General features: G+C 40.0%; 1 protein-coding gene across 10 annotated transcripts in view; it reads left to right on the forward strand.

Annotated features, from left to right (window-relative positions):
- The window catches only part of CACNB2 (calcium voltage-gated channel auxiliary subunit beta 2), a 403,546-nt gene that overhangs the window by 216,069 nt on the left and 160,853 nt on the right, over positions 1-26,624 (forward strand). Inside the window, exon 1 of one of the 10 annotated variants that reach the window (XM_063781440.1) lies at positions 9,853-10,403. The exons of the other annotated variants lie outside the window; for them this stretch is intronic. Coding sequence (XP_063637510.1) covers positions 10,371-10,403 — 33 coding nt within the window. The 5' untranslated portion in view covers positions 9,853-10,370. Of the gene's footprint in view, positions 1-9,852; positions 10,404-26,624 lie in introns of those variants that run through there. 10 annotated transcript variants of the gene reach the window in all.

Genomic DNA, 26,624 nt, shown 5'->3' on the forward strand with positions numbered 1-26,624 from the left:
CTTTCCACCTTTCTGGTCTTGCTGGATGATTATTATTGTTGTTGTTATTATTTTAAACCTGGAATATTCTTCCCTGCCCTTTACTTTGATCCTAAACATCTCAGACTGTGGTTCTGCAGAAAAGCTTTTCCTGACTACACTGCACAAAGGAGCTTCTCCCATTATTCACATCACCCAGTTTGCTTCGTATAAATGTAATTATTTGACCAGCAGTTTAAATTTTGGTCCTCTCCCCTCTCCTCTCTTTTTCTGCTTCATTTTTTTTTTTTTTTAAACAGAGTCTTACTCTATTGCCCAAGCTAGAGTGCACTGACATGATTGCAGCTCACTGCAGCCTTGACCTCGAGGGCTCAAGCAATCCTCCCATCTCAGCCTCCAAGTAGCTGGAACCATAGGCACATGCCACCATGCCTGGCTAATTTTTTTATATTTTGTAGGGGTGAGGTTTCCCCATGTTGCCCAGGCTGGTCTCAAACTTCTGGGCTCAAATGATCCTCCTGCCTCAGCTTCCCAAAGTGCTGGGTTTACAGGCTTGAGCCACTGTGCCTGGCCCAGACTCAATTTCTTTTACCTGTATTTCAGCACTCGTCCTTTATCATCCTGAAGTGAAATGTATAGTTAATGCAAACAACCAACACAAATTTTTAAAAACCATTTGGGTCAAAATACTGACCCAATGAATAAAAAGATTAATTTATTCTCTGGTAATGTGTATTTCAATGGGTTATGATGCTGGCATAACCACACTAGAAAATGTGAGGAAGCAGTCCCATGGATAGGGCCACTGCATGTGCAGATTAGCAGTGATGTACACCTACAGGTGTGCGGCTATTAAAGACAATAGTTAACAATTTGGTAAAGTTCCAAACAAAGTACAATCTTTCATTGATTGTCACAGTACTTTCATTTCTGGAAAATTCAGTATATTTTACAACTATGCAAAAAGACTTGTACTCATATCCAAAAAAGATTTAGATTCTAGGTTCAGATAATTTTATATTTTTCGCCCACATGAATTCCAGCAGGATAGTCAAAGATCGTGAGAGGAGGTGCACATCCATCTTATAATCACATAGGATTGTTGTGTAAAATGCAGGACAGGTGTATTCCTAGCCACTGTGTACAAGCATCCTGTAATGCTTCTCAGTCGTTGAAACAACCAAAAATCCAGCAGTACCTTTCTGGAACACTCCTTTTGGGGACCCACTAGTTTAGACGATAAACTCCTTAAGCTCCTCCTGCATGGCGGGCAGGAATCATATTTGTCTCATCTACTATAGAAGCCTCAACATCCAGCACATCATTGTCGCAGTGCATGGCAAATATTTAAAGAAGGAATAAACGAATGAGTGAATGGAAGGGAATATGCAGAAACAGGAAAACACATTCATCCATTCAGTTGATTGATTAACTGGAGACAGAGTCTCACTCTGTCACCCAAGCTAGAGGGCAGTGGCACGATCTCGGCTCACTGCAATGTCTGTTTCCCAGGTTCAAGTGATTCTCCTGCCTCAGGCTCCTGAGGAGCTGGTACCACAGTCACGCGCTACCACGCCTGGCTATTTTTTGTATTTTTAGTAGAGATGGGTTTTCACCATGTTGGCCAGGCTGTTCTCAAACTCCTGGCCTCAAGTGATCCACCCACCTCAGACTCCCAGAGTCCTGGGATTACAGGTGTAAGCCACCATGCCTGGCCCATCTATTCAATGTATAAATGTTTACTGAGCAACTAGTATATGCTACCTGCTGTTCTAGAACCTAGGAATACAGCAATGAATGAGGGAAATTCCTTTTCTAATAAGCACGCTCTCTCTCTCTCTCTCTCTCTCTCGCTCTCTCTCGCTCTCGCTCTCGCTCTCTCTCTCTGGAACTGCTTTGTGATTGCAGTATGACATCTGGTTTTCCTGTACAGGTACAAGGTGGCTGTGCTTGAGACATGCCAAGTTTTTTTAACTCAGAATACTTACCATATAAATAGAGCAATAGAGTGTGATAGACAAAGCTGGCTAGGAAATAAAAAGCAGTGGAAGGAATTCAGTTTGATGACAAAGAAGTGTGAATTGCGCTTAAGAAACAAACAATAGAATAAAATGAGAACCTGAAAATAAATAACTTGGTTATTTATAGATTTCTTGTGTCTGTCAATACAGCATCACAGACCAAAACATTTAAATTCAGGAGTTTTGTTGTTGCTGCTGTTCTTTTCATAAATATGGCCATATTAGAAAAACTTTACGTGGCGTTTTTCTCCCATGCAATCTTTTTTATGTAGCAGTTTCCTGGGAAATGTTATGTCAGCTTTAATACAGGCCTGAATTTAACTGGCAAATAGTGACACAAATTGTCATGATGGAAAAGTAACATGTTGGGGGTTTTAATAACCACTGAAATACTGATAGCCATTTTCTTTTTTTTTAACTTCTATGTTATTTAGGGACCTATTTTGCAGACATAACTTTAACTAAAATATCCCGTGTCCATTGAGAAGCCTACCCCCACAAAAATAAATAAATAGATGTGGGAATGATATTTGGAGTTTGTGAGTAATGTTTGTTTTGTTTTTTGTTTGTTTGTTTTGACACAGGGTCTCCTTCTGTCACCCAGGCTAGAGTGCAGTGGCGCCATCTCGGCTCACTGCAACCTCTGCCTCCCAGGTTCAAGTGATTCTCCCACCTCAGCCTCCAGAGTAGCTGGGACTACAGGTGTGTGCCACCATGCCCGGCTAATTTTTTTTTTTTTTAGCAGGGATGAGATTTTATCATGTTGGCCAGGCTGGTCTTGAATTCCTGACCTAAAGTGATCCACCCACCTTGGCCTCCCAAAGTGTTAGGATTACCAGCATAAGCCACCGCACCCAGCCTGGAGCTTATAAGTAACATTCTGTTTTGTTTTTTTTTTTTCTATTTCATACTTTAAGTTCTGGGGTACACGTGCAGAACATGCAGGTTTGTTGCATAGGTATACATATGCCATGGTGGCTTGCTGCACCCATCAACCTGTGATCTACATTAGGTATTTCTCCTAATGCTGTCCCTTCCTAGCCCCCCACCCCCCAACAGTCCCCGGTGTGAGATGTTCTTAAACTGGCATGTTTCTTGGCCACAGCTCTTGAATTTTAATTATTGTACTTTGAATTATTTTGATGTTAAGATTAACTTTTATGCTTATGCTTATTGCTGTCGTGAGTGGTACTAAAGAGTCCTGGGTTGTAAATTGAGCCACGAGTGCAAAGAGGAAATTAAACTATTCTGTATTCAAATTAAGCCATAAACATAGGAACTTGACTCTATACTGGGGAGGGTGGGTAAGAACAGTACAGGAGCATAGGGTGATCCAACGTCACACAGAGCAGGTGCTCAGGAAAGACATCAATAAACTGCCGATGAATCAACATTGTAAGAACAGGGGAGTGAACTTCGAAGTTTCTTTGACATCAGTTATTCCAACAACCTCAGAAATAGGTGCTGCCTCCTCTCCTATATAAAGGAGGAAACTGAGGCACAAAGAGTTCAGTTTAGGTTTATTTTAAGAGACAGAGTCTCACTCTGTTGCCTAGGCTGGAGTGCAGTAGAGCAATAATTACAGCTTACTGCAGCCTCAAACTCCTGGGCTCAAGCGATCCTCTTGCCTCAGCCTCCTGAGTAGCTGGGACTACACGTGTGCACCACCATACCTGGCTAATTTTGTTTTTTGTAGGGATGGAATCTCACTTTGTTGCCCGGGCTGATCTTAAAGTCCTGGCTTCAAGGGATCCTCATGCCTCAGCCTCACAAAGTGCTGGGATTACAGGCATGCACCACTGCACCCAGCCTTATTTTGTTGTTAAGGCAATATTTATGCTGTGTTTCTAATAATTCATGTATCACTCACAAGAGTCCTGTGAGGCAGACCTATTGTTTTTATTTCACAGAGAAGAAAACTGAGGCACAGAACTTTAAGTGGCAGCTTTGATCACAGGGCTAAGATGGTGGCCACACATAGTCATGAGTGAAGAGAGCAGGCTCCATAACTTGTCCTCTTAGACGACTTGCTGGCTGTATATTCCCCTGCATCTGGGGTGTCAGATTATGCACCTGCTGAATACACATCCAGCAAGGAGCAGAACAGGTCTGTCTGATTTCAAAATCTATGTCCTTTCCCCTATCCTTAGCTGCAAAACCAGTGATATTCCCTACTCACTGTGGGAAGAAGCATGAATGCCTTCCTAATCATCAAAGCCAAGAGGTTTTGTCCACAATTCGAATTCCTGCTGACCTTTCTTTTCTGTTCATTGTTCATCCCTCCTTCATCTCATTGTGGTTTTTTTCCTGCCTCCTACTTCTCTGAGCATGACCTCTCATTCTTGTCTGACTTTCCCCCCCATCTACTAAATGTGTGTGTTCCCTGAAGTTTTATCTTAAACTCTCTTTATTCTTTTATCTGCTTGGAGCACCTGTGTCTTAGCATTCTCCTCTACTTCCCGGGCTCATCCATTACCTTTATGTAGCCATCCTAAAATAGACTTTTCAAAAATTCCACCTGTAATCCCAGCAACTGGGGACGCTGAGGTGGAAGGATCGCTTGAGCCCCGGAGTCCAAGACCAGCTGGCAACTTAATGAAGCCCTGTCTCTACAAAAAATTAAAAAAAAAAATAGCTGTGCATGATGGTGCATGCTTGAAGTCCCAGCAACTTGGGAGGCTGAGGCTGGAGAATCGCTTGAATCCAGGAGGTGGAGGTTGCAGTGAGCCAAGATCGCACCACTGCACTCCTGCCTGGGCAACAGAGCAAGACTCCATCTCAAATAAAGAAAGAAAGAAAGAAAGAAAGAAAGAAAGAAAGAAAGAAAAAACAGTTCCAGTCATATAAGTCCAATTGCTTATCATACATTTCTCCACGGTTGTTATATTACTGTTATCCTGTCTAAGGTAAAATTCTTTTTTTTTTTTTTTTCGAAACATAGTCTTGCTCTATTGCTCCGGCTGGAGTGCAAGTGGCATGATCTCAGCTCACTGAAACTTCCAGCTTCCGGGTCAAGTGATTCTCCCATCTCAGCCTCCTGAATAGCTGGGATTACAGGTGCATGCCATCACGCCTGGCAAATTTTTGTATTTTTAGTAGAGATGGGGTTTCACTACCTAGGCCAGGCTGGTCTTGAAGTCCTGACCTCAAGCAATCTGCCTGCCTCTACCTCGCAAAGTGTTGGGATTACAGCCGTGAGCCCCCACACCCAGCCTAAGGTAGCATTCTTAATTGCTGTTTCCCAAAACCAACCTCTGTTTCTAACTTCCATATTATTACTGCTACACATTTTTTTATATTTTTTATATTTTGTAGGGATGAGGTTTCCCCATGTCGCCCAGGCTGATCTCAAGCTCCTGGGCTCAAGCAATCCTCCTGCCTCAGCTTCCCAATGGGTAGCAGATATAAGACAATTTGTTTAACAATTAACACTCAGTTTATCTAGCAGTGGTTCACCTAATGATTGAAGCCTCTTTCGAGTGTTTTTGTATACATGCATACATCCTATTCTTTTCAGCCATATTGTTTTTCTTGTTAAGGACTTCTTAAACATGCTTATTAAAACATTTTCAACTTAATTTGTATTTCTAAAAAGTCATGATGAATTTTGTTTCAGTTATAGCTATTAAGGGTTTTCTAAAGATCCTTTCTTCAAAATGTTTTGTTAGGAGCAATAGATACTTGTAAAATTTATGAAAATTTGACTAGTTTTTTCTAATTCTTTACATTGTGTGATTACTGTTTCCTCCTTGTTTTTTTCCCCCTAAGTGATTATATTAGTATTCTATTTTTGTCATTTTAGAGAATGGACACAGAAGTCACCATAGGTGAATTGACTTAAAATCTTTTAAGTATAAGAAAAATAGCAAAAATGATAACCTGTGAAGTGGGTGATCAATTTTTTAAGTCCATAATGTGTTAAAAGTCCTTAACAAATATTGCTATAGAAAATGCATGTAGAGGCTGGGCGCCGTGGCTCATGCCTGTAATTCCAGCACTTCGGGAGGTCAGGAATTTGAGACCAGCCTGGCCAACATGGTGAAAACCCGTCTCTACCAAAAATGTACAAAAATGGTGGCACATGCCTGTAGTCCCAGCTACTTGGTAGGCTGAGGAGAGAGAATCACTTGAACCTGGCAGGTGGAGGTTGCAGTGAGCTGAGATCGCTGACACTGCACTCCAGCGTGGGCGACAGAGTGAGACTCTGTTTAAAAAAAACACAAAAACAAAAGGAGGAAAAGGAAATGCAAGTAGAATGTTAGACCAGGCCTTCATTAAGTGAGTTCATTAACTCTGGGCTAATTGGCTCTACCTGTGAGCAAAAGCTGATTGTCTGTGTTGAAGACAGTTTATCCACCTGTCTCTCCTCTCGGTCATAATCACATGTTGCCTCTCCCCCATCTTCTCTGCTCACACATCTCAGAAGCTCCTAACCAGCTTTTCTTCCCATGAACAGTAAAATAGGTTTCCTAAATAAAGATTTTGACATCCCAGCCCCTTGTGTTAAAATCTGGGATGGCTCATTATTTACAAGATCAATTTCAAAAGTATTAAGCCTGGCCTTCCAGGCTCTCAACAGGATGGATGGCTCAGGCTTGGCTTTTCAGACATAACACCTATGGTTTCTGTACAAGCACCAAGCAGCAGGTCTACTCACTTGAGGATGTCTTGTACCCAGTCACCCCCGCTTTCTTCCTGGTTGAAATCCTGTCGCCCCGTGGGGCCTTCTCTGATCCCCATGGAAGCTTCATCCTCTGATCCTCAGTGCCATATGGTATTTGTTGTGCTGGTTATTTCTTGACATGTCTGTCTTATGCTTTCAAAGAGTGTGCACTCTCTGAAGGTTCAGCATGAAACTACCAGTACCTTCCATTCCCTTCAGTCTTCTATTCTAGTAAGCTCAAAGCTAGCAGTTCAAAGCTAGTATTTAATAGCATGTTTAAAATATATATATGACTAGACAATGTGGCCAAAGGAAGTGTCTGAGCCAGAGGGTCTGAATTCAGGTCTTTGTATAACATACTCATTATAGCTGTGTGACACTTGGTATGGCACCTAACCTCTCTGGAAATCAGTTCTTTTTTTTTTTTTCTTTAAATAGTAAGGATAGTTATACCAATCAAATAGGTTTGGTTTAAAAACAGATCATTTTGGATAAGTGCATTCTATACCATAAACTGCTTTAAAAATGTTAATACTGGCAGTATTTTTATTAATGCTGTTGCAAATAGTAGGGTCTTGAAGGCAGTTTAATTTTTTTTTTTTTTTTTTTTTAGATGATGTTTTGCTTGTTCCCTAGGCTGGAGTACAATGGCACAATCTAAGCTCACTGAAACCTCCACCTCCCGGGTTCAAGTGATTCTCCAGCCTTGCCTCCTGAGTAGTTGGGATTACAGGCGCCTGCTACCACACCCAGTTGATTTTGTATTTTTAGTAGAGATGGGGTTTTGCCACTTTGGCCAGGCTGGTCTTGAACTCCTGACCTCAGGTGATCAGGTGATCCACCCACCTCAGCCTCTCAAAGTGCTGGGATTATAGGCATGAGCCACGGTGCCTGCCTTCTACGTGCATTTTCTATAGCAATATTTGTTATGGATTTTTAACTAATTTTTTTTTTTTTTTCTGTGAGAGTCTTGCTCTGTCACCCAGGCTGGAGTGCCGTGGCAAGATCTGGCTCACTGTAACTTCCGTCTTCCGGGTTCTAGCAATTCTCCAGCCTCAGCCTCCTGAGTAGCTGGGATTATAAGCACGCAACACCACGCCTGGCTAATTTTTGTGGTTTCAATAGAGATCGGTTTTACCATGTTAGCCAGGCTGGTCTCAAACTCCTGACCTCAAGTGATCCACCCACCTTGGCCTCCCAAAGTGCTGAGATTACAGGCATGAGCCACTTCGCCCAGCCAAGGCAGTTTAATTTTTTTCTTCTGGTCTTGTCTTCTCTTTCTTTCTACATTTCTCACCCTCTTCTTTCATCTCCTGCCTGTTCTACATCTGTTACCTCTGACGTGCATTTGTTGCCACCGTTTCTTTTGTGTGTATCAATTTACTTTCCTCTCCTTGCTTTAGATATCTTTCATCTTCATTCCCAATCTTCCTCATTCTGCCAAAATGTCATTTTCCATGCGGTATTTCTTTCTTCATTATTCTTTAGCTTAGCTTACTTTCTTGTTAGTATGTATAATAGGGTTTAAAAGTGATCGGAGATTGAAGAATTATCATAAAATCCAGAAGTCCATACAATTTCTCTTGCACTTAGGATAGCATTTTTTTCAAGTGCTGTTTTATTTGTAGGCACAGAATTTTGGAATGTTAGTAGTAGAAAGAGGTGTATAAATTAATCTAATCCAATCTACTTGGGTTAAGGATGAAAGCAGATGTCTAGAGAAGTTAAGGCACTTGTCTTGGACCTCAAAGTTAATTACTGATTGAGTTGACAGTTAAGACCGTTTCCTGAGTTCAACTTACTCTTGTCTCATTTTTTGCTAACCACTGTATTGTGTTTCCTGCCCCTGAGTTTGGTTAAGGGCACCATCTGGGAGTTAGTTTGTTTTCAGCATGCAATCAAGCTGATTGGCTTTGAACGCGTTATTTACCCCTCTGGCCTTGACATTCTCATCATAATATGAGAGGACAATATAGAGATTCTTTAAGGCCTCTTTTTAATTTTCAACCTTTCTTCATCCATATTTGACAGTTTTTTGGTGACGGCCAATTATTTACAAATAAAAGCGATTTGGACTCTTACACTCAGTTTGCCTTCCTGTTTTATTCCAAATGCCACCCAAGTTTGGGCTTCTTTTGGGCATTACTGTATTTTAATCTATACAACCTCTTAAGCTTCTGCAGGATTTGTTTAAATTATTTCTAATTAAAACATGATGGCTTTCTGGGCAGAAATCCTGTCCTTGTACTACAAGGATGTTTGGCAAGGTTTTTGTTATTTTTTTAAGAGGCTGAAGGAAAATTAAATATTTTGCTGAAATATTTTCTCTGGATTATAACGTTGGGACAGAATAGTGCAACATGCTTAGTGTATACTACCTGAATGTTGAAAAAGAGAGCCTCCATTATTCCTTATTTGGAGAACAGTATAGTATTAACCATTCGTTGATTTCAGTGAATACTTTCTCACACAAATTATTCACAATGTGAAGGAAACACAGATCAAGAAAGAAAAGAAATGTATAGAAGTATCTTTGTTGAGGATGTAAGAATCTGTCAATTTGGCCTGTGGAGGGTAGGAATTCCAGAAAGTTTCTGAGCCCTCTAACTTCTCACAAACACTCACATTCCCTTCAAATTCATAGAAAACCATTCTACCCATTTAAATAAACAAGAAATAAGTCTTGCTTATTTCATTCTGGTTCATTAGGGTTCTTTTCCCATCTACCTGGGTCACTGGAATGTTGGCTGGTTCTACCTTTCAAATGTAGGAGCCTTTCCACATCTAGGTCTGGGTCATGTGAATAAACAGAAACTTGAATGAAATTCTCGCTGGGGGCGGTGGCTCACGCCTGTAATCCCAGCACTTTGGGAGGCCGAGGCGGGCGGATCACGAGGTCAGGAATTCGAGACCATCCTGGCTAACACGGTGAAACCCCGTCTCTACTAAAAATACAAAAAATTAGCCGGGCGTGGTGGCGGGCACCTGTAATCCTAGCTCCTCAGGAGGCTGAGGCAGGAGAATGGTACGAACCCGGGAGGCGGAGCTTGCAGTAAGCCGAGATCGCGCCACTACACTCCAGCCTGGGCGATAGAGTGAGACTCCGTCTCAAAAAAAAAAAAAAAAAAAAAAAAAATTCTCCTGGCCCAGCACTTTCTTTGGTTTATTTTGCTTTTAATAATCAATTAATATAGTCCATCGAAGACTGATTTTGGGCTGGGCCGAGTGGCTCACGCCTGTAATCCCAGCCCTTTGGGAGGCTGAGGTGGGTGAATCACTTAAGGTCAGGAGTTCAAGACCAGCCTGGCCAACATGGTGAAACCCCGTCTCTAAAAATATAAAAATTAGCCGGAAATCACTTGAACTCGGGAGGCAGAGGTTGCAGCGAGCGGACATTGTGCCACCGCACACTCCAGCCTGGGCAACAAAGCGAGACTCCGTCTCAAAAAAAAAAAAAGCTGATTTTGGCTGTTTATGGAATTTTCAGTCAGTTTGCCAGAGCATCATTTCCTGAAGTGCTTACAAATAGTCATTTTTTGTCTTTTGGTGTCTGAGAGCCTATTTTAAGAGCATTGCCAAGCGTGGGAAACTAGCATCACTATATTCCAGCTGTGGAAACTGTATCACTGTCATAATGCACTTGAACTTCCTATGAAAGGATTTCTTAGCGGACATGCTGAGAATTTACTTCGAGGTGTGTACGAAACATGTACTACGATGATGATGAGCCTTCTGAAGTGGTAAGAAACATATACCCATTGACATCTGACATTTTTCATCATTTTTTTAACCATTTCTAAGTTTGTTTTTAAACTTTCCACTAAAGTGCTTGTTGTCACTAACAGTAATATAAAACAAATAGTTGTTTTTTTTTCCCTTAGGGACTAGCACAAATGTTGAAATACTTTGGGACAAAGTTTGAAATGAACACATTTTATATTATTTGTTATATGCGGAATTATTTTTTTGTGCTTGAACTTGGATTTTAAATAGTTTTCAATATCTTCACATGTCTTCTGAAAAGGTATTTTTAAAAGGTTTTATAAGTGTAACTATAGACAGTTTACATTCTTTTTTAAAAAACTTGATTTCCTAGTGAAATTATATCTGTTAAATATAGTTAAAAGTAATTGAATTGAGAATTGTATATGTTATAAAACTTTGGATGATTTGTAAATACTTAGTAAACTGTTAGTGAAACCTCACTGTAAGAAATATTTCTCTTAAATGTTTAAAAAAGTATTTAAATTAAGAGTATATAACTAATTAGGATTCTATATTGTTCTCAAGACATAAAATTATGTAAAAATTCACATTTATCAATACACATAGCAAAACAGACAGTAAATGTAGTCACCTGTTCCTTGTATGCAAATAAAAGATGAAGCTAAACTTTAAGAGTTAGGGATACATTTTTGAAATTGTAGAAAGCTATATTAAACCATATACTTCTTTGAAATAGTATATAATTCAATTCAAATTTAATAATTATGTTTCTGCTTCCTTAATATCTTATTGAATTGTGATGGTAATTTAATCTGATTTTAGAAAGAGTTAAGAATTCTAAGTTTGACTGTTAAGAAATGAACCTATGTTAAAGAATATATTTTGGCTGTCTGGTCATATTCTACTAAAAACGAAATTCCCTTTTTAGGTGCGTTTGGGGGTACAATAGAATGAGATTATTTCACTTTTTGTCATATGGCCAGGAGGAAAGAAATTTCTTGAAAAGCAACTGAGCTCTCTCCTGTAAACACAGCAAGTTGAAATCGCACAGCTCCTAATTTGGTGTCTTTATTTCTATCATTGGAGTAAGATTATGAACAATAGCTATAATTCCATTCTGAGAGTTAAAAGTTTTCATTGTAAATTTCAAAATGGTCATTTCTACTAATATGGCCATTATTTTTCCAAAGACCCACTTCTGTCTCTTGTTTTTCGCCCTCGGGTCACTGGCAATATGGAAAAAAACTTTCAAAAGAGTAGGATATGACTCCATTCCAGTGTTCCCAGGAACTGAAAGTGATTGCAAAATTATAAGCTTTCAGAATAACACAGAGAAAACTTCTACGAAACAAGTAATGCAGAAATGCATCCAATATTTAGGCCTTGCTCTCTATTTTTATTGCCTGCATCACATGTGGCTCATACAGAATTTTCAAACTATTTAAGAGTTGCATTTAAGCATATGCTACCAAAAAGGAAAAAAGTATTTTGAGGAATGGTGTTAACATTTTAGAGAAAGCATTCCTGAAAATGAGTTCCAGGTTTTGTTATTTTTTTAATAAAGAATGTAAATGTATACAGAAATTATTTCCTAGAATGTACTCGAAGGAGTATTTTAGGAATACAAACATTCATTAATTAACCCTCATGTGTTTAAAATATACACCTGTTATATATGATTATGCACAAAAGCCAGTTTTTCATGAATAATTTGTGTCTTTTTTACATAATTTCAGAAACCATATGCTCTATAATGAAGAAAAAATATTTAAAGTATGTAATCATGTTAAACAGTTACAGCATGAGTCACTCTATTTAAAAAAAAAAAGAACCAGTCTGCACGTGACAACAAGAACTTAAAGGATCTGGTGTTCATTTGAAATGTACTGGTAATTTAACATCACTGTAAATTCATTAACTTAGGTCATTCTGGTTATTGAGATCAAATTTGAAATTTTTCTTTTGTTAAGTATTCAAATGTTTAAAAGCCCTGTAAACCAGATCAGAGTATTAGGACATAAATTTGAGTGTGTTTATTCTATAAAATGAGGTCTACATAACTGTTTTAAAAATTGCCTCTGGTAATTCTTCTAAGTCTTACAGTAAAATTTGCCAGAGGCGTACTATTTAAATTACAATTAAGCTATCAAATTTAAAAATTACTTTTTCTTTTCTTTTAGTTCTGTTTTTCTCCCCGTGAATCAAATATTGTTTGTGCTACTAATAATTTTTTGTGGATTTGTCATTATTTTTGAATATTTAAAATATCCTGTACTTTGCTGTAGTATAGGTGGCAGTAGTCTAAACCTTGATCTTTTTAATGCATTCACATCAGGATTTTTATTTTTGTGGGAAGGTAAGAATCATTATTTTCCCCTAAGGTCATTGATGTGGTCTTATTTTTAAGAAGAAACATGCATCAATAAGAAACATAAAAATAGGCTGCCTTTGAAAGCACTACTTTATTTAAGAAGATATATTTCCTTATTGTGTCTTGTTAGAGGGTGGAACTGGGCCATTAGTGGACAAAAGGGATAAGAGGGCCGTGCATGGTGTTTCACACCTGTAATCCCAGCACTTTGGGAGGCCCAGGCAGGCAGATCACCTGAGATCAGGAGTTCAAGACCAGCCTGGCCAACATGACGAAACCCTGTCTCTACTAAAAATACAAAAATTAGCCAGGCATGGTGGCACATACCTGTAGTCCCAGCTACTCGGGAGGCTGAGGCAGGAGAATCACTTGAACCTGGGAGGCAGAGGTTGCAGAGAGCCGAGATCGTGCCATTGCACTCCACCCTTGGCAACAGAGCAAGACTCTGTCTCAAAAAATAAAAATAAAAAGGGACAAGATATGTCTCTTTTCTGTTCAGAAAATAATAAGTGAGCCCACTGATAAATGAGCTGCCAACCTCCCAGTTCTGGAAGTCTTTTGTCCTGCTTTTGGCATGTACTAGTCAACACTGTCCAATAGAAGTTTCTCTGATAATGGCAATGTTTATATCTGCACTGTCCAATATTGTTGCCACTAGCCCTGCCTGGTTATTGAGCACTTGAAATGTGGCAACTAAACAATTGAATATTGAGTTACATTTAAATAGCCACACTTGTGGCTTCTACTAGACTCCTTTCTATCCAAAATGTGCTCCCTGCACCAGGAGTGCCGGCATTACCGTGGAGCTTGTTAGGAATGCAATCTCAGAACCCACATCTTTTTTCGTTTGTTTTTTTGAGGCAGAGTGTTGCTCTGTCACCCAGGCTAGAGTACAGGGGTACTATCTGGGTAGGCTCACTGCAGCTTCCACCTCCTGGATTCAAGTGGTTCTCTTGCCTCAGCCTCCCCAGTAGCTAGAACCACAGACATGCACCACCACACCCGGCTAATTGTTTTGTATTTTTAGTAGAGACAGGGTTTCGCCATGTTGGCCAGGCTGGTCTCGAACTCCTAGACTTAAGTGATCCTCCCACCTTGGCCTTTCAAAGTGCTGGGATTACTGGCATGAGCCACTGCACCTGGCCAGAACCCACATCTTAACAAGAACCCCAGGTGAATTAATAAACTCATTACCATTTAGAAGTCCTCATAGGGCTGGGGAGCAGCCTTGTAGAGCTCATGCTTACTTAAAATTTCCATCATTCTTTAGGCATTAAAAAAGTAATCCAAGCTTACATATCATAATTTTTAAAGTACTCTTTATAATTAGACTTTCTCCCATTGTTGGGCATTTAGGTTGTTTTACACATACACGCAGGCACATATTTGTATTCATACACACATATATGTGTATATATTTCAACATCTATATCTAGATATGTAAATATAGATTGGTACACATGTATATGTCACATGGTGAACCTTCTCTTACCTAAATATTTTCCGTGCATCTTTTTCTTTCACAAAGATTCCAGAAAAAGAGAATTACTGAGTATTTACTTTTTAAAGAGTAATATGTATTCATACACTGCTTTTCAGAAAGGTTATACTAAATTTAGACTTCCAACAGCCAGCAATGTTTGAGTTCCACTGTATTACTATTATTTAAAAATAGTTATTTGATAGACAAAAATATCTCGTTCTTAAACGTGCACATATTTCTGATTACTGTTAAGTTTACTGTTTTATTTTGTTTTTTTTTTTAATTATACTTTAAGTTTTAGGGTACATGTGCACAACGTGCAGGTTTGTTACATATGTATACATGTGCCATGTTGGTGTGCTGCACCCATTAAGTTGTCATTTAACATTAGGTATATCTCCCAGTGCTATCCCTCCCCCCTTCCCCCACCCCACAACAGGCCCCGGTGTGTGATGTTCCCCTTCCTGTGTCCATGTGTTCTCATTGTTCAGTTCCCACCTATGAGTGAGAACATGTGGTGTTTGGTTTTTTTGTCCTTGCGATAGTTTGCTGAGAATGATGGTTTCCAGCTTCTTCCATGTCCCTACAAAGGACATGAACTTTTTTATGGCTGCATAGTAGTCCATGGTGTATATGTGCCACATTTTCTTAATCCAGTCTATCATTGTTGGACATTTGGGTTGGTTCCAAGTCTTTGCTATTGTGAATAGTGCCACAATAAACATACATGTGCATGTGTCTTTATAGCAGCATGATTTATAATCCTTTGGGTATATACCCAGTAATGCGATGGCTGGGTCAAATGGTATTTCCAATTCTAGATCCCTGAGGAATCGCCACGCTGACTTCCATAATGGTTGAACTAGTTTACAGTCCCACCAACAGTGTAAAAGTGTTCCTATTTCTCCACATCCTCTCCAGCACTTGTTTCCTGACTTTTTAATGATCCTCATTCTAACTGGTGTGAGATGGTATCTCCTTGTGATTTTGATTTGCATTTCTCTGATGGCCAGTGATGACGAGCATTTTTTCATGTGTCTTTTGCCTGCATAAATGTCTTCTTTTGAGAAGTGTCTGTTCATATCCTTCGCCCACTTGTTGATGGGGTTGTTTGTTTTTTTCTTGTAAATTTGTTTGAGTTCTTTGTAGATTCTGGATATTAGACCTTTGTCAGATGAGTAGATTGCAAAAATTTTCTCCCATTCTGTAGGTTGCCTGTTCACTCTGATGGTAGTTTCTTTTGCTGTGCAGAAGCTCTTTAGTTGAACTAGATCCCATTTGTCAATTTTGGCTTTTGTTGCCGTTGCTTTTGGTGTTTTACATATGAAGTCCTTGCCCATGCCTATGTCCTGAATGGTATTGCCTAGGTTTTCTTCTAGGGTTTTTATGGTTTTAGGTCTAACATGTAAGTCTTTAATCCATCTTGAATTAGTTTTTGTATAAGGTATAAGGAAGGGGTCCAGTTTCATTTTTACTTTTATTTTGAGATGGAGTTTCACTGTTGTCACCCAGGCTAGAGTGCAACGGAGTATCTCGGCTCACTGCAACCTCCGCCTCCCAGGTTCAAGTGATTCTCCTGCTTCAGCCTACCAAGTAGCTGGGATTACAGATGCCCGCCACTATGCCTGGCTAATTTTTGTATTTTTAGTAGAGACAGGGTTTCACCATGTTGACCAGGCTGGCCTTGAACTTCTGACCTCAGGTCATCCACCCGCCTGTGCCTCCCAAAGTGCTGGGATTACAGATATGAGCCACTGTGCCTGGCGCTGTTTTCATATTTTTAAGCCATATTTCCTTCTTCCTCATTTATGTGTCCTTGGATAAGTTATTTAAACTATCTGCACTTTACTGTCTTCATCTTAAGTTGCTTTGTAAGGTCGCTGAAGACCAAATGAGTTAGTATATTTCACACACTGGGAACAGCAGGTGCTGAATAAATTCTTAGCTACTATTACTCTTAGTCCTTGGTATGACTTTTGTCCACTTTCTCAGTTGAGTAGCTGAGACTACAAGTGTGAGTCACCACACCCAGCTTATTTTTTTTATTTTATTTTTTGTAGGAATGGAGTCTCACTATGTTGCCCAGGCAGGTCTGAAACTCGTGGCCTCAAGCGATTCTCCCACCATGGCCTCCCGAAGTGCTAGGATTACAGGTGTGAGCCACAGCACCCAGCCCCATATTTCCCTAAAGACTAGCAGAACTCACCTCAGGCTGCACTGTCAGGAGGTTGTAAAGAAGCCTCTTTTTGAGGGTTCCTATTATCTGTGTTAGAGGCAGAAACTTACCCCTCTCCTTTCATTCATTCACTCAGCAGGGATTTATTAAACCTTTATGAAATCCAGGCACTGCTTTCTGCTGCTCTGAACTCAATGTTGATTTGTTATTGATTCTGCTGCTATATTTTGGTCTCCCAAACAAGGTAGGACAGCTTTCCTTAAGGGCCTTCAACCCACCATGATGATAGCAGCTATTATTTATTGAATATTTATGGTAAGGCATTATATTAAGTGATGTACATATATTATTCCAAACAATGTTTTTATATGCACAATTTACAGATGAGGAATTTGAGGCTTAATGAGTTTGAAAAATGTGCCCAAGATCACATAGTTCATAAGAGGTAGAACCAGAATTCAAACTTGGGCCAGCCAACTGCAAAATCCAAGCCTCTTCATTGCTTTACTCTGTTCCTCCCATGAAGTCACCCTCACAATTTCTCATTTGTTCTCTCAAGCCTTTGAGGTTAGCCTAGATGTTCCTTCAGATTTTTCATTAGTATTTTTTTGATTTATATTTAGCTAATGCATAAGATGTTAGAATTATTAATGCAGTTGCTATGTGATTTGCTTTGGGGGAAGTATTTATCCAGTAGATCTCTACTGAAGTCATTGGTGCTTATACCGGTTCTCTCTCCAAGACAATACTGATTTCCACACTTCCAAAACAAAGTTAAGATGTAAAAACAGAGAATACAGTGTGGGAGGAAATCTCGAAGACTTGTGTAGAGGAATAGAAGCAAATGTAAACAAAATAAATAAATTAGCCTCCCTCTTTCACACTCCCATATTGCATTGTAACACTGTGCTGATTTAGAGAAAAAATATTATAATTAACAGCATCTCAGGGATAGATAGAATGGTAGAGGAAGAAGAAGCTATACAGTGATTAAAGACATAAAGTACTGTTTTGATTGAGGTGGAAAAGCCTGCAGAGATGATTCACAAAGCTATAACCAGAGCACTGGATGAGCAAGAAAAGATTTGAACATGAGGTGTTGCCTCTGAAGTTTCCAGAATAGGGAAGGCTTAGGAGAAAGTCAGTGGATGAAGAGATGCCAAGTAGACCAGAGGGAAAAATGGAATCACAAGATCACCTTTCAAAGGCTGAAGAGAGAGGGATTGATCCTGAATTAATAAGAAAGAGAGGTGTCCCCTGTGATGAGTATAAAGGGGAACAGGTGACCTGAGAGCTGAACCAGAGGCAATATCAAATTAGTCAAGGCAAGGCCGGGTGCAGTGGCTCATGCCTATAATCCCAGCACTTTGGGAGGCTGAGGCAGGAGGATAGCTTGAGCCCAGAAGTTTAAGCCCAGACTGGGCAGTATAGTGAGACCCTGTCTTTATTTTTTTAAAAAATAGAAAATTTAAAAGAAATTAGTCAAGGCTAAGGTGGTGTAATCTGAATAATCTTTTGAAGTCCTTTGTCACCTAGATAGGCTTTTTGTATTCTCCAAAGTAGTTCAACACTCTGCATGATGTATGTAGCATTTCATGTCCTGTGCAACAGCAGAATCACAATGTAGCACTAAATGCCACTTTCCTTATGCACACCCACTGTCCTTAATGTGTTACTTAGCATCAGCTCTATGCATAGGGTACAGCCTCCTTCCCAGTTTTCAGATAAAGAAACTCAGCCTTAGAACTATAATGTAATTTGTCCAGTAGCCCCCAGAGTCTCAGATTTAGTATTTGTCACACTACCCCCTAAAGACAGGGTACTTTAGTAAAAGCAAAAGCCTGTGTCCCTAAGATTTAGCCTAAGGAGAAAGTTCTACTTTCTCTGGTGTTAAAACTTGAAAATGCACACGGCAACATGGCAAGACCCCATCTCTACAAAAATTTAAAAAATTAGCCAAGAGTGGTGGCACACACCTGTGGTCCCAGCTACTCGGGAGGCAGGAAGATTGCTTGAGCCCAGGAGGTTGAGGCTACAGTGAGCCGTGATCATACCACTGCACTCAGCCTCAGCAACAGAGCAAGACCCTGTCTCAAAAAATAAAAAATAATTGGGAGGTGAATGTGTCTAAGTGTCTTCTTCTCTTTTATTTTGTCCTATGACTTCTCCCTCCCAATCCTGCACCAATGCCATAGGGAAAAAGATACATGTATCTTTATTAAGGTAAAGATAATCTCAAATGTGCTAATGGGGATGAAGTCTGTTGTTAAATTCATCATTTTCTAAGTCTTCTGAGAGGTAGTATTTACTCTTTGGATTGAGCTTTCAGACCTATGCATTGGGAAAATGTCAGGCCATTTAAACTAGAAAAAGTAGCTTTTAATTGATGAAGACCTTTGTATTTCTTTTCCCTGAGTAGCCTCTTGTTCTTAAAACTGGGAAATAGAAGGCAATATTTGTCGCAAAAATACTTCTAGCAAGCAATTGAAAATTTAATTTTTCTAGGACCCTTATTGGGGATGTGCAGGAGCCCATTCTCTGAGTGACATCTCTGATAATCGTAGGCCTGAGCATGTTTATTCATACATCTGAAGCCCAGACAGCAAATGCCTGAACAAATGGTATTGCCTGTGTCTACAGTTGAAGGATGGTTCAATGTTACCGGTTTGTTGATATGCTGAAAACCACCAGGAAATTGCCTCCAAATACCTTTGACATAGATTTGGACAACAGAAATATTTTTACATCAGTTGAGGTAACTGGATTTAATCACTGGATTAAAAACCACCTTTACTAACCACTATAGAGAACAGATGGAGGTTGCTCAAAAAACTAAAAATAAAGCTACCATATGATCTAGCAATCCAATTTCTGGATATATACCCAAAAGAAAGGGAATTAGTATTTGGGAGAGATATTTGCACTCCCATGTTTATTGCAGCACTATTCACAGTAGCCAGGATTTGGCAGCATCTTAAATGTCCATCAGCAGATGAATGGATAAAGAAAATGTGGTACATTTACACAGTGGAGTACTATTCAGCCATAAAAAATGAGTTTCTGTCCTTTGCAGCAATATGGATGAACTTGAGGTCGTTATGTTAAGTGAAATAAACTAGGCACAGAAAGACAAATTTCTCATGTTCTAGCTTCCACTTATTTGTGGGAAGCTAAAAATTAAAACAATTGAATTCATGGAGATAGAGAGTAGAAGCATGTACCAGAGACTGGGAAAGGTTGTGGTAGGGGCAGGCATTGGGGGACAAGGGGATGGTTAATGGGTACCAAAAAATAGTTAGAATGAATAACACCTAGTCTTTGGTAGCACAACAGGATGACTATAGCCAATAATTGTAAGAGTTAATGAAAGAGGAAAGAAACACAAAATGTGGCTGGACAGTTAAAGACAGAATTATTTTAGATAAAATAAACTTGAGAGGGGCTTCTGGCCAATTTTGGTCAGGAGCACTTTCTCTTACAGGCTTAGAGTGGTTTTAGGGTGAGGAGGCTTATCACAAGCTTAGAATGTTTCTGTGTGAGGGAGAAGTTTTATGGTGGGGTTGGACTATCTCTGCCTAGAGGGGAGGTTATCTTGGGGCAGACATCTTTCCAGCTGGGAGGAGGGTTATCTTAAGGCTGGCATCTTCCCAGGGGGTTTATCTCGGGGCTAGCATGTCCCTGGTCAGGGAGGAGTTTGGAATGTTTCTGCTGGGAGATGTTATTTGGTTTATAGTCATGCTGACCTTAGCCATTAGGCTGATGCCCTTTGGATTTAGGCAGTTTTTGATTACAGTGAACTTTAGAATGAGCGGCTTGTCCAAGATGGCGATGTTCCTGCTCTGTCAATAATAATTTAATTGTAAATTTTAAAATAACTAAAAGAGCATAATTGAATTGTTTTTAACCCAAAGGATAAATACTTGAGGTAAGGGATATTCCATTTACCCTGAAGTGATTATTATATATTGCATGCCTGTATCAAAATATCTCATGTACCACATAAATATATACACCTGCAAAAAGAAAACCAAAAACCACCCGTTCTAAGATACCAGTTTAAGTGTAAATAATTTTAATTAGTGGGTATGTGAGAAGGGGAGGAGATTTCTTGTACTACATAGATGACTTCTAAAGTTAAACTCCTCCATTACGTTTATAGAAAGAAGAATTGGAGTAAGGAATGACTTGATACCAATATTACCAATATCTGTATTGACATCTTGTGAGCTATATAATATTATGTCTGGTGTATCCTGTAATACAGAGGTTGACAAAGTTTTTCTGTCAAGGGCCATGTAGTAAATATATTTGGCTTTGAGGCCATAAGATCTGTGTTGCAACCACTCAGTTCTCCATAAAAGCAGCCATGAACAATTCGTACAAGACTAAGTGTGGCCATGTTCCAATAAAATTGTATTTAGGGACACTGAAATTTGAATTTCATGTAATTTTCGCAACATGAGATGTTCTTCTTCTTTTGATTGATTTCAACTACTTAAAAATGTGGACATCATTCTTAGCTCAAGAACCATACAAAGAGGCAGTGGATCAACTTAGGCCCATGAGCTATAGTTGGCTGATCTCTGATATAGTCTGTGTGGTTAGAGAAGGGAAGGTATTTTTATACCAGCAAAAACGTTATGCTTTCTCCACAAGCCTGGTATAAAAATTGGGAATGCGCTACAGATGCCACTTGGTAGAAAGCTGTTTTATTAAGGTTTCTGAAAATTAGACTTGCCAACACAAACATTAACCTTCGCTCCCTTTATTCAGATGTTACATTTAAATTTTTACCCAGACCTGGGAACTGAGTAAAATTATAATTATGATAGTCACAGGGCCCTTGAACTCTTTCTTTTGGCTGTTTTGAAAGGTCGTTGTCTTCATGTTAATTAGGAGCCAGGAACATTCTGCTTCAGCTGCTTGTTGGGAAGGCATTATCATTAGGGAAATGATCTAATCAAGACTTTGCATGGGAGGTGGGGTGTGGGCCTGGAGGCTAGGAAACCTGAGAGGTTGAATTACAGGGACACCCAACTGATAATTATAATAAACTTCTCCCTAGGCCTGAATGCAAAGCTTGGAACCTGTCAGTTTTCACATTGGAATTATTATACTCAACCAATGACAGTGTATTTGGTGATATGTCAACATTTTCATTCTGAATGAGTGCTAATTGGGTATTTTAATGCTTGAAATTATTTGTTACCGAAAACACTGACACAGCCTGACATTCTCTGCTTTTTATAATTCTGTAGCACCTATAAAATTTTTCTCTAGATTTAATTGCTTTATACAAAGTATGTACGTCAATTAATCAGAGCTGTAATTATCAGACTCCACAGTTGGCCGGGCATGGTGGTTCATGCCTGTAATCTTAGAACTTTGGGAGGCTAAGGCAGGGGGGTCACTTGAGCCCAGAAGTTGGAGACCAGCCTGAACAACATAGTGAGACCCTGTTTCTACAAATAATTTTTTGAAATTATACAGGAGTGGTGGTTTGCGTCTGTGATCCCAGCTACTCGGGAGGCCAAGGTGGGAGGATCGGTTGAGCCCAGAAGGCCAAGGCTGGAGTGAGCTATGATGGCACCACTGCACTCCAGTCTGGGGAAACCCTGTCTCAAAAAATAGAAAATAGACTCCACGGTGGCCTGACAGTTAAGTATGCCTAAATCAGCCATTCACAGGTCAGGGGGTTCTGAAAGGGGCTCTTTGGAATTATAAACTTCAATTTTAAAACCAAAAATTACCTCCCTTCCTCTTTCTGCTCCCAACTCCTTAGAACAAATTTGAGTTGAGTGCCTGCCAGCCCAGGGCTGTTCTATGTGCTGGGGGCCAACAGCATAGACCAGTGTTCCAAAGCCAGGAACCCTGGCTTTCTTCCAGCAGACTTTTATTGTAATGCATCCATTTGCTTACTAGAGAGAATTTCTTCTGTGTGTCAGTTTTTTATTGTAAATTTTGAGGCTTACTCTTGAGTTCTCCACCTGAAATCAAATTTGGCTTTGTCTTTTCTTAAAAATTATTTTATTGTGGCAAAACATACATAATATAAAATTTGCCATTTTATCCACTTCTATTTATTTTTATTTATTTATTTTTAGTTTGTTTTGAGACAGGGGTCTCACTGTCATCCAGGCTGGAATGCAGTGGTGTGATCTTGGCTCACTGCAACCTCTGCCTCCCAGGTTCAAGCGATTCTCGTGCCTCAGGCTCCCTAGTAGCTAGGACAACAGGCGTTCACCACCATGCCCAGCTAATTTTTGTATTTTTTGGTAGAGACATGGTTTTACCATGTTGACCAGGCTGGTCTCGAACTCCTGACCGCAGGTGATCCGCCTGCCTCAGTCTCCCAAAGTGCTGGGATTACAGGCATGAGCCACTGTGCCTGGCCTCATTTTAATCACTTTTAAGTGTACAGTTCTACAGCACTAATCCATCACATTGTCGTACAACCATCACCACTACCCATTTCCGGAAAATTTTCGTCTTTCCTAGCTGAAACTCTGTGCCCATTAAACACTAACTCTCCATTCTCACCACTCCCCAGCCCCAGCACCCCCCATTCTACATTTTTGGACAAGGGGACAGGGTTTCACTCTGTCACCCAAGCTTGGAGTGCAGTGATGTGATCATAGCACACTACAGCCTCAACCTCCCAGTCTCAAGCGATCATCCCATCTCAGCCTCCCACGTGGCTGGGACTATAGGCATGCACCACCTCGCCTGGCTAATTTTTGTATTTTCTGTGGAGACAGAATTTCACCATGTTACACAGGCTGGTCTCAGACTCCTGGGCTCAAGCAATCCTCCTGTCTTGGTCTCCCAAAGTGCTGAGATTACAGCTATGAGCCACCACACCTGGCCCACTATTCTACCTTCTGTTTCTATGAATTTGACTACACTGGGGATTTCATATACATGGAATTATACAGTAGGTTCCCTTTTGTGACTGGCTTATCTCAGATTGCATAATGTCTTCAAGATTTATCAGAAACTTTACATTTTTAAAAAGATTTTTCAATGAAAATTTTTAGTTTTAATTCAGTCAGGTTAAAGGTCATATCTCAAGAATGAACAGTGTCCCTCATTCCTTCTTAAAATATTTTAAAAATGTTTTTTGAACCACCAAATGGCATTTTCATTTTGTTTTTTTCTTAGCAAAAAAAATAAAAATTAAAAGGTCTTATTGGTTGAAAACCCTTGAATATTACAGTCTAACTAGGAGAACCAAAGTGCATTCTTTGCATGGGGGTCAGGAACTATTTTAAGAATAAATTCTTCTTTACTTTCTAAAGTAAATGAGAAATTGCTAACTTGAATCATGTATTTTTCTTTTTTTTTTTTTTGAGATGGAGTCTCGCTCTGTTGCCCAGGCTGGAGTGCAATGGTGCAATCTCGGTTCACTGTAACCTCCACCTCCTAGGTTCAAGTGATTCTCCTGCCTCAGCTTCTCCAGTAGCTGAGACTATAGGCACGTGCCACCACGCCCAGCTAATATTTTTATTTTTAGTAGAGTCAGGGTTTCACCATGTTGGCCAGGCTGGTCTAGAACTCCTGACCTCAGGTGATCTGCCAGCCTCAGCCTCCCAAAGTGATGGGATTATAAGAATGAGCCACCACGCCCCGCCAAAACATGTATTTTTGAGGTTAGGTTTAGAGAAAGATGCATCATAATATTCTTAATTTTTCAGCGCATTAAAGAAAAGATGAATAGGAAAGGAAATAAATAACAGCCCAACTGGGGGATCCTACTTTTTAAGAAAATGTGTAGACTTTTCACCATGCGATCCTCATACAATCTTGATCTTATATTAATTAGCATATTTCCCCTATGTGAGGAAATCTGTAATGCCCTTCCTCTGTGGTGGGCTGCCTTGCTTTGAAAGCACCACCAGGAGCCCCTCTGAAGAATGACAGCAGCAGGTGTTCTGAGAGAAAGTAGTGAGATGGACAGAGCTGTGAATACTAACTGCAGAGACCAAGTCTCCAGACACAGGGCCAGCTGGGGAAATTCTACTGCTGGCTGCCATTCCTTAGTTCTGTTGTCAGTAATCACAGGTCACAAGCCTCGCCTCTCCTGCCTACTAGATGGTTCATTTTGGCCGGGCGCGGTGGCTCACGCCTATAATCCCAGTGCTTTGGGAGGCCAAGGCCTCCCAAATGTATGAACTCTCATACATTACTGGTATATAAATTGGTAAAACCATTTGGTAATATACCTATTAAGGCTAAGCATGTGTATGCCCTATGATCCAGGTGTCAAAAGACATGTATAAGAATGTAGCAGGGCACCGTGGCTCACGCCTGTAACCCCAAAACTTTGGGAGGCCGAGGCGGGTGGATCATGAGGTCAGGAGTCAAGACCAGCCTGGCCAATATGGTGAAACCCCGTCTCTACTAAAAATACAAAAATTAGCTGGGCATGATGGCGTGCACCTGTAGTCCCAGCTACTGGGGTGGCTGAGGCAGGAGAATTGCTTGAACTTGGGAGGTGGAGGTTGCAGTGAGCCGAGATCAGGCCACTGCTCTCCAGCCTGGGCAACATGAGTGAGACTCCGTCTCAAAAAAAAAAAAAAAAGGTTCATTTTAATGTAACTTAGTTGACTGTAGAGTTTGGAATGTGAAGGGATAGGATTGTATTGTGTTCGTGTATTACATCATGCTGTACCCACAGAAACAGGTCCTAAGAAATGCTATTCTCTAACAATACACATTCATGATGTGGCTCACCCAGAGCACCAAAACCCTGCTGGCCGTAGCAGGTAGGGTCCACTTATCCCCGGCATCGCCTGGGACATCATATGGACATGTTCTTTTACTTGGTTCTTCATGAAAAGCACAAAAGCATAACTTGAGAAGGATTGAACTTACATTAGAATGAGACTTTTATGTATTTTTATAATATCGTCATCTTAAGCAAAATTAAATATGTTATAAATGATATATGGTGGACCTCTGATGTTCATGTGTGTTTTTCACCTCACCGAAGAATGCTAAAAATTAATCTTAAATATAGCAAAATTACAGCAACAATAATAATAAAATATACTTGCTCAGAATGGATCTTGTGTCCTCCAGCATTGTCTAGAATTTTCCAGATTTTTCAGGAGGGCTGTCTCGTCTCATAACTCTGTGAATGTATATCACTCCAGAACTGCCTTTTTTCTCTGCTTAGACAGTTGTATCTTTCTCTGTATTGAGTATTCTTTGGTGAGTTTGCTCAGTGCCTCTTTTTTTAAAATTTTTTATTTTCATTTTAAGTTCCTGGGTACATGTGCAGGATGTGCAGGTTTGTTATATAGGTAAATGTGTGCCATGGTGGTTTGCTGTACCTATCAACCCATCACCTAGGTATGAAGCCCAGCATGCGTTAGCCATTTTTCCTAATCCTCTCCTTCTCCCTTCCCCACCCACCAACAGGCCCCAGTGTGTGTTGTTCCCCTCCCTGTGTCCGTGTGTTCTCATTGTTCAGCTCCCAATTATAAGTGAGAACATGCGGTGTTTGGTTTTCTGTTCCTGTGTTCGTTTGCTGAGGATGATGGCTTCTAGCTCCATCCATGTCCCTGCAAAGGACATGATCTCATTCCTTTTTATGGATGCATAGCATTTCATGATGTATATGTACCACCTTTTCTTTATCCAGTCCATCATTGATGGACATTTGGGTTGATTCCATGTCTCTCCTATTGTGAATAGTACTGCAATGTACATACGTGTGCGTGTGTCTTTGTAATAGAATGATTTATATTCCTTTGGGTATATACCCAGTAATGGGATTGCTGGGTTAAATGGCATTTCTGGTTCTAGATCTTTAATGAATTGCCACAAGCTTGGTGTCTCTTCTGTGTTTTCCTAGCCCACAGGATGGCACGGGTGCTGTTTCACTCATGATGGCATTCCCCATTGGTAGGAAATATGCATGTTATATTATATGTGACAAAATCCGTGGAACACTCACCAAAGCCACAGAAGTTGTATTTTTACCTGCTTAACAGCCGGTGTCATCCAAGGTTTGATATGACAGACACATACTTTATTCTGTTAGCTACAAATATTTATTCTGGTACAGGATGTGTTTAAAGGCATAGGCAAAGGCCACATTATACAGGTAAGGAGCATGGATTTTAAGTGGAATAGAAAGAAATTGAAGTCTTTTAGACAGAGGAATGAAACGATCTGCTGTATGTCTGAAGATGAACCTG

This window comes from Pan troglodytes, chromosome 8, assembly GCF_028858775.2.
Source record: "Pan troglodytes isolate AG18354 chromosome 8, NHGRI_mPanTro3-v2.0_pri, whole genome shotgun sequence".
NCBI classification, from domain to species: domain Eukaryota; kingdom Metazoa; phylum Chordata; class Mammalia; order Primates; family Hominidae; genus Pan; species Pan troglodytes.